The sequence below is a fragment of the Glycine soja genome, chromosome 11 (genome assembly GCF_004193775.1).
Source record: "Glycine soja cultivar W05 chromosome 11, ASM419377v2, whole genome shotgun sequence".
NCBI lineage: Eukaryota > Viridiplantae > Streptophyta > Magnoliopsida > Fabales > Fabaceae > Glycine > Glycine soja.
In genome coordinates this window covers 36,553,365-36,563,023 of record NC_041012.1, presented here as the reverse complement: position 1 = coordinate 36,563,023, position 9,659 = coordinate 36,553,365, and the positions used below count along the sequence as shown (strand labels likewise).

Sequence of the window (9,659 nt, the reverse complement as noted above, 5' to 3'; positions counted from 1 at the left end):
CTCTACGAACAGACCGGGTACCCGAGCACTTGGAAAATCCTAAGGAATCAGGTATAAGGTATAATCATATTCTTTCTCATTTAAGATTTTCTAAATATAAAACACTTAAAAATGCTTTTTAATTGGGTTATTTGCTCACAAAATTCCATCAAATTAATGCATAAAAATATGTAAAAATTATCTTTGAGATAAATCTACATATGTCACAAATTTATCATCATACAATTGCCATCAATTTTAGTCTTCACGGTGTTACCTTTATGTGAATCTATTTGTTGTTTCTTCCCCCGTCAAATAGTTGCAAGAAAGAGACAACATTGTTTCCCTGTAGAAAGAGATTTGCCCAATATTGATAAGGGTTTTTCCAATTGAACCCAAGTGAAAAATGGAGTTAATTAATACTATTTTCAAACATATAATTTTTACTTGTCATTAAAAATGGGGTTAATTAAACCCATTTTTACTTGGCATCAATTAGACAAGTCCATATTAACCATTACCAACTAAGAAAGTTAGTCCTAAATTTCTTAATTAAATTAGTTGGTCTAGAAAGAAAAACAAAGAAATGAAGTGAATGTAAACGTAAGGAATGACATAAAAATAAATGTTAAAATTTCCTTTTTCATGATTTAAAACCCTATAGGATATATCATAACAAAAGTTACAAAATAAATTATAATATGAGCAAACACGTTAAAATTTGTAACTTAAAAATACTGCAGGTTATAGTATTATATTTTTTCCTCATATTTTGAATGTAAAATATTTGATAATTGCTATGCACACTTACTTTGTACATTTAAATTACAAATCAATTATCTAATTTATTCTCTTTTAATGCTTCTTTTGACTTAAAAAGATAGAAATTTAACTTCTTCTAAGTTTTTAATTCGAAAATGCTAAAGTTAGTGATTGTACAGTGCTTTGATTTTATTTTTCATTATAGAATTTTGACACAGTAGCAGAAGTCTTGAAGATGTTGAAGAATTAGAGCAGTGCGCTGGTGCATGTTTAGTGTGTGAAGCCAAGCTGGAAGCCAGCTTTATCGAGCATGAGTGATAAGCGTGCTGAGAGACTTAGTGCGTGGTCACTTAAGACAACTTGTACTTTGCATGTGTGCACTATTATTTTTGAAAAACATGATTGTACAACATTTTGAAGATTATAAAAAGGTGACATTGTGCTTTTGGAGGGAGTTGGTCAGCAAGGGCACAAAATAGAGAAAAACACTCACTTTGGAGCTCTTCTTCTTCCATTTTCTTTGTTTCATCTTTTGTTTTTTGAGCATTTCATGACTATAAGAGGTTAAATTACCCATTGTTGAGAGCTTGAATACCAAACACTCTTTGATATAATGGTCTTTACTATCCATTTAATTTTATTTCAATATTATTCCTTCCTATCTATGTTTATGGTTTGATCATCCATTCACATGTATGTTATATGGTTTTAATAATTGGGAAATATTTTTACCCTAATAACTTGAAGGAACTTCTAGGTAATCCATGTCTAGGGATAAAATGATATTATATAGTCTTATTTATGCATCTTTATTCTTAAAGCACATTACTTGGTTTAACTCTTAAGAGATTATGAGTGAAATTAAGTGATTTAAGCTCTGTTACATGAGAAATTATGGTTATAGTAGTTTAGTCGATGAAGATAATAGTCGAAATAACTTTAAATGATGAAAAATCCTTAACATTACATCAAAAGTAATTTTGGTAGGCCAAACACCCAACATTACCACAAATATCAACACCAAATATCATTTTCCACCTGCAAGTGTTTGCTTTCTTGTCTCTCACATCTTGCTCTACTTTCTTATCCTTGGTTATGGTTGAAGTTTATATTTTTGCACTATCACTTTGAAAATATTTTGTTTTAGTCATTTATTTGCTTAAAACTTGGTATATACAAACTCTAAGTACAATTAAAGTCTATGTGAATTCGACATTCTATCTTACCGTTTAATATTACTGTGACAAATTGATGCATTTGCTAATGAATTAATAATACTATATCTTAATGTTAGACTTGTAATAACTAGCATATTAGTTATAAAATATTCAATAATTTAAATTTGTTTTTAATATATATTTATTGAACATTAATCCAAAGTTTATTTGTTACTTTCTATAAAAATAAAATAAAAATTGATTCAATTTGAATTGCTTTTAATTAAATCAAATCAAATTATATTTGAATATAAAATAAAAAAAAATTCACCAAAAAAATAAAATAAAAAATTGATAAAATTAAATCAAATAATTTTGTGAAAACCTCTTGACAAAATTTAATCAAATTATATTCAATCTAATTTGTGAACACCTCTTGATAATAATGAGAGTACTCCTCTCTACATATTAAATTAGAATAATTATCTTGAATGATAATATTTTTAAGAGCTATTAATTAACATAATTATTTTCAAGAATTTTTCTTCAATGAGAATACTTTTAGGGATTTTAATTTCTTGATCTCTTATTTCTTTCAATTTGTTCTTTTCATATTTATTTGTAAACTAAATTTCAGTATTTTATTTTAAAAAATTATCAATAGTTAAAAATACATCTGTATTAGAATATAAATTATTTTTCATAATTAAGTATAAAATATAACTCATAAGTTCAGAAATTTTTATTTATTATGAAAATTAATTATAATATATTTTTATATTTAAAATATTTATTTATTATAAATTTTATTATATAAAATAAACATTTATCCTTCAACTTAATTAATAGTCTCACATTCGAGTTTTCTATATAAAATTATATTAAATATTCATATTTTTTTTTTAAGATTCATGATAATTTTATTTGGCTTCAACCAAATTATACATTTCAAAAAGATATATATTATCTCTATATATTTTTTAATTATATGCATTATACATATAAAAATACTAATTCAAAATTAATTATGTAAGCTAGCTTTATAACTCAAACCTGTGTCCAACACTCCAACAATATTCAACCTTGACTGACCAGGAGTCACCGGGTCAACATTGTAATCGTTCAATTGCGTAAGCATTTAGGGCTCAACAGTTGGTACTACATTCGGCATTGCCTTTCTCTTTCCATGCATTATGACCTACAATTAATAAAGATAATGGATTAAAAAGTATGGCTCCTCTAAAATGCGAAAATATATTTTAGAAATTAAATTTTAAAAATATAAGTTAATAATTTCATAATTTATTATATGCACATATATTTTTATTAAAATATTAACCATTGCATTTTCAAATTAATAATTATATGTAATTCTACAGTTTTTTCTAAAGTGTATCCCATACTTTAAAATAAATTATTATTTTTTGACAACAAAGTCTTAAATTCAGAGAAATAGAAAAATAAAAGAAAGAAATGTAAATTTGGACGAGTGATATAACAGACACAGATATATAGAAGAAAAAAAAAAGTAGTGTTGTAAAATGTATTGTAAGAAATTATCTATAGATAATACTGTGTAATAGAGGAGCCATATATTATTGGATTATATTATTGGAGTATAACTTATTTCAAATATTCAAATCCAATAATCTAAAGAAAATGATCCAAAAACATGTTTAAAGTATTTTAACAATAAATACACTCGCGTTATCCTTGCTTTTTTCATGGTATATTATTGTTGAGTTTCACTTAAATGTTTACCATATAGGACGATATTTTTTTTTGAAGAGCAATAGGACAGCATTTTATTTACTGAAAGTTTTGTTCCTTACATAAGCATTTTATTTTTTTCACCTATTTCTAACGGTGAAATATCTATTCACTTTGCTCATGATTAATTTTTATAAAAAAATCTATTTTTTTTTAATTATATCTTAATTTTTTTTATTGATACGACTCAAACACAATATCTCATCTTTAAAGAATTTGAGTCCAGTTTTACTAATATCAATAATGTGCTGATGTGTTTTATTTGACATGAACACAAATGCTTATATTTTAGAAAATGGAAACGCGTATAGGCCAAGCCCGCGCGTCTATGCCAAAAACCAAATCAACAAAGGTGCCCTAATTTACGTGGTGTTCCTATGACAGTTTCCATGCCATGTCTCGTGTTCGATGGCCCATATCACGTTTTGGTATAAAGGAATTCTTCTCCTCCTTTTTTCACTCCCTCTTCCCTCCTTCTCAAACAAACAATCCTTATCTACAGAAACTGTAAGACAACTGGACATTATGCACTTATACGTGTACATATATATGGAAAAACAACATTCTCAAAAAGCCCTAAAACCGTAACCCCAAACGTTATAGTTATCATAAAAAAAAACAAATACAAACAAAACCAGCAGGAGCTTAATTAATACCTAAGTTTTGTATATTGCCTAGCTTCTTTGAGAAGCCGGCAAAGACGTGTCGGTTGATATATAGAAAAATGTTTATTCACATTAATTCTTAATTTGAAGGGTTGTGTTAAGATATGTTTGTTTCTTTTAATTTTCTTCGTGTACTCAAAACCATTAGCATCATTTCCACATCACGTAAATTACATAGTGAACTGACAAAAACGGCACACCAGGCTGTGGCATCAGTGAAAATGTTTAACAACTTACGTAGCAAGCTTCACACACCAGTTTATAATCACTTGGAATTTTATAAATAATAATAAGATGCTAAGTGATTGCGACATTCATATATGCCCCACAAAGCATGTGACATCAACAAAACCTTGTTGAAAAAACATGAAGATTTAGTACTAATTATTTGAAATATTGAATAATATTAACCAAGGTTTTAAATATTGGTCATCGAGGTCGTATTGTGGTTTTATCGTGTTTATTAATATTGTAATAAATTACGAATACATATGACTAATGTAATCTCAATTATTGTCGCATTATGGTGAGAAACAGTTAAAAAAATGTTGATATTGTGGATTAAATCACGGTCACCTTGGTATTAATTATATAATATCTTGTGTATGAAATTAGGATACATTTTTGTTGAACTTGGAATTCAGAAGAACGTGTAGGGAGCGTGTATGCGAACGAGTGTGAAAGAAAGAGGAGAGACAAAGAGAAAGAGAGAGACATCCGTTACTTAAGAAGTCTACGTGAAGAAAGGGGTTAAAAGGGTATATAGTGTTTTTTTGTTGGTTGGTGCAAATTAAGATGTGTATACATAAATCATAAACGTATTCTTTATGTTACGTTCTTTGTCGGTTTGTATGTACATTTCTGTGGATATTTACATGGCTTTAAGGACACTCTAATTCGACACTGCATCAAAACTCCTAACACACAAACACATGCTCTCTCTCCAAAAAAGGTGAAACGTCCTAAGAAGAATCAGGTTGCCCCATCTCCACTCTTACCTACCACCGTTTAATTTCTACATTTTTTTTTGTTTTCCTTGGTTCTTATTTGTAGTATTTTCATTGTTCACATAATTAGGGTTAATTTTATTTCCTTAGCCAGTCTAATTAATCTTTCATGTATGATAATTAAGCCAATTAGTGCAAGTTTATAATTAAGTCCTTGATATATTCAATCGTATATACGGGGACACAAGATAACTTGGCGTCCAAGCATCCTTTTCTATATGTAGAACCCACTTTTGAGTCCCACCTTTCTTTTAATTATTGGTTATACCCTTTACCCTCTCTTTCTCTCTCTCTCTCTCTGTTAAAACAGTTTAGAAAACCAACTTAACCTAGCTAGTTGAAACATACAAAGAGAATACATGTAGAAGAAGCAGAAGTGGGAGACTAATAGAATTGATTTTATCTCTACCAAAAACAAGAGGTGAATCAGGAAAAACGTGTTTTGAAAGAGACAAGGGTATGTATGAGCTTTAACTTATCTTTTCCTTTTTTTGTTGCTCCTTCTCTGATATTCTTTTTTGTGTTTAACTTTTTCTTTTCTTTTCTTTTTCCCTCCTTGGTTATATTATTGTAAGGTGGTGTGAAAGAAATTAAGGATCTGTTTTGGGATATATGGGCATAGGAAAAAGAGATGACATGGTGCAATGACTCAGAGGAGAGGGGAATTGATCAACTGGTTGCACCAGCTATTACTCCTACTTCAACTAATAACACTACTGTTCTTACTCATGATCATCACAGAAAACCAACTGAAATTCGCACCATAACTTGCCCCTCATGTGGTCATAACATTGAATTCCAAGATCAGGTACTGAAGAATGAAGATGGGGTTTTTATTTGATCATTCGCCACCATATGTTTGTTTTTTATTTTATTAAACCTTTCCTTTAATTTGTTATTTTTTGTAATTTCTTTGGGCTGTGTATGAATTAATAGACTGGAATCAATGACTTGCCGGGGTTACCAGCTGGGGTGAAGTTTGATCCGAATGACCAGGAGATATTAGAGCATTTGGAAGCAAAGGTATTCTCTGATGTGCCAAAGCTTCATCCACTTATTGATGAGTTCATACCAACGCTTGAAGGAGAGAATGGGATCTGTTATACTCATCCAGAAAAGCTTCCAGGTGTTTGATATTTTATTTTTGCTTTCAATTTTTTTTATTGTTAATTTCGTCATGCTTTTGGTATTTTTGGAAACGGGTTTTAAATTACAGTTATGATAATAATTGGAAACTTATCATCTATCTCACTTCCATCATATTTTCTTCTTTATATATATATCATCTCCTTTTCCGTTGACGTCATATATTACATTTATATTTTTTTCTCTTTACCTTTTTTTTTTTCTTTTCTTCTTATCACACACTTCTTTCTACTCTCAATCCAGATGAATATAATTACTCATAATAATTTTATTGTAACCTTTGACTTTATGAAAAATTGCATGCAAACTAATACAACCCCAGAAACTATGTTGTGAACTCAATTGTAGTTGCAAATGGTTTTGTATAACCTTGGTGTGGAAATACCGTTTAGAGCCATTAGATTGATGTGTGTTGCGTGAAACACGGCTTTAACGTATGTTTGTGTAGACTTTGCAACAAAATTTCTCTCTTTCCAATGCATAAAACGCAAAAATAACAAAATCTTTAAGCGTTTTGTGTATTGGTAAAATGGAGAATAGTTTGAAAACATCCACACAAACATACGTTTAGTGATGAAAATAAGTTTGCTGAAGGAATCAGATTGATGTGTTGCATGAAACAAGACTTTGCAAATAACTTTTTCTCTTTCCAATACATAAATCGTAGAAATAACACAATTGTTATGTTTTATATTGGTAAAATGGAGAATCGTTTGAGAACGGTCACACAAACGTACGTTTAGTGATGAAAATAAGTTTGCTGAAGAAAATTAAGGCAGTTGAAAATGACTACCAAACTCTCTACAAATAAAGTAAATACATTATGATAATCTGCTATTGGTTTTAAAATTCCATAGTTGTTATGGAAGAGATTCTAAAAATTAAATGAAACTCCCCGGGGGAGCGGGATGTTATTTTGTGAAAGTTAGGGGAGAAAATAAACAGATACCCTTGAATAAGATATTTTACCATTCAAATAAAAAATGTCTCATCTTTTGGTTTTTTTTTTCTTGTATTCATAACGTAGCTACTAAAATTTTCTGTCCATTGGAGTTATGTGTCACTCTTTGTCTTCAAAGAAATCGAGAAAGAAATGGGAGAAGAATCACATCTGTTAACCTACTCGTTCTAGTCTGTTACAAGGAAAAAAAAATACTTTATTCGTGTTGTCAATGACTACCAAACTCAATGGTGGCATCTCATCTTACATTTAGCCATGTAGCAAGTAAATGTAAATGCCTTCCCTTAATCTTGAACAATAATATTTCGAAAAAATTAAGCATTACACTCAATTGATATATTCTTTCCAACATATATATTCTTTATTATTATTGGGTTGAATTTATATTATAATGAGACCTGCATGCGTGATTTAGTATATATGACATATAGTTGATATTCAGATTACTTGTTGGAACTGAAACCACATGCCTCCTCTTTTTTATTATCCCTTTAATTGAAAAAAGACGTGTGATTAAAATGAAACACCCTTTTCTTATATATATTAGTCTTTTATGCTAATGCGTCGTTTTTTTATTAGGAGATAAAAACGGGACAACAATGGGGACCAAATGATTTTGATTTTAATTTATCATTTGTTGAGGCTTATAAATATCAAAAGGGAAAAAGAAAAAAGAAAAAAACCTAAGTCTTGGAGAAGCAATTTAGCTTTTCATGTCTTCACCCCAAAGCCATATATTAATGTACTCATATGTAAAGATTGCAAACCGTACGCATTATATATACTTCATAAATGCACGTGGAAGAAATATTTTAGGACTGAAAACAACCCCCTTTTTTTTTCTTTCTGAAAACAACAACCTTTTCCGTAACTCTCTCTTCTTTATGTTTTACTTACCTTACCTTATCCTCGAATTGTCATGTTGATCTTTATGTTGTTTTTGCATTCTTGACTATGATCTCTTTTTTCCCTATATGTTTCCTCTTATGCATGCATAAATCTCATACATGCACTGTTATAGTAGATCGAGTTTCTCTTCGCAATAATAAAAGATATATGAAACATTAATTAATATTCCGTGAAGAATTGCAGGTGTAAGCAAAGATGGACAAATCCGCCACTTCTTTCACAGGCCATCTAAAGCGTACACAACCGGAACAAGGAAAAGAAGAAAGGTTCACACTGATAAAGAAGGAAGCGAGACAAGGTGGCACAAAACAGGAAAAACAAGACCAGTTTTCGTAGGTGGTGCTGTGAAGGGTTTCAAGAAAATCCTTGTCCTCTACACCAACTATGGAAGACAACAGAAGCCCGAGAAGACCAATTGGGTGATGCATCAATACCACCTTGGTACTAGCGAAGAAGAGAAAGATGGAGAGTTGGTGGTTTCAAAGATTTTCTACCAAACACAACCTCGACAATGTGGTAATAATTCCATTATAAAGCAGGATCTTTATGATGAAGAAAGATTGATGTCTAACCAAATTAGTGTCCATAATGATGATGACAATAATATAATACCTAGAAGTAATAATGCAAGTGCTCTCATGGACTACTACAATCCTTCTTTCATAAATTATGACCAATTAGGTGGTCGTAGTAATAGGGAAAGTTCAGCTCAACTTATTCCAAATTTGGCCATGCAAGGTGATAGCTCTTCTTTCATTCGATTAGCAATGGATGCAACCAAAGCCATGCTGGACAGAAAATAGCTCCAATTGATGAAAGAACTTTCTTGGTAGAATTCTATAGTAGTGACAATGACCATATATTGATGTTGATGTTTTTTATATTAATTTCAATATACGTAATAGCATGTATTTATTCTATATATGGGATGATAAGGTGAAAGAAATAATAAGACATGACTTTTATTATTATTATTATTATTATTATTATTGGGGAGGATAACCCATTTGATCCACTGATGATTTTTGGTTGTTTATTCTCTAGAAACCTTATTTACAATAATGCCTTTTTTTTAATCATGCATCATTTTGAGTGAGTTAATGTAAGGTAAATTCTCGTACTTCTGTTGTGTACTTGTTCATCATAAAAGCCTTTATATTTCTTTACAAAGATGCACACTTTCTGGTACACTAATTTTTTTAAATCTCATATGTCATCTACTATTAAGTATATGTTTTAGATTTTTTAATACTTATTTTTCAAGTATTCTTTTACTAGTCTTTTCAAGTATAAATTTAAATAA

At 29.6% G+C, this 9,659-nt stretch overlaps 1 protein-coding gene across 1 annotated transcript; it reads left to right on the top strand.

Annotated features, from left to right (window-relative positions):
- Nucleotides 1–5,335: 5,335 nt before the first annotated feature.
- LOC114374222 (NAC domain-containing protein 73-like) lies at nt 5,336–9,330 on the top strand. Its single transcript, XM_028331841.1, has 4 exons — nt 5,336–5,797; nt 5,916–6,148; nt 6,277–6,466; nt 8,540–9,330. The coding sequence occupies exons 2-4, from the start codon at nt 5,972–5,974 to the stop codon at nt 9,157–9,159; spliced, it is 987 nt and encodes a 328-aa protein (XP_028187642.1). The 5' UTR covers nt 5,336–5,797; nt 5,916–5,971; the 3' UTR covers nt 9,160–9,330.
- The last annotated feature ends 329 nt before the right edge of the window (nt 9,331–9,659 follow it).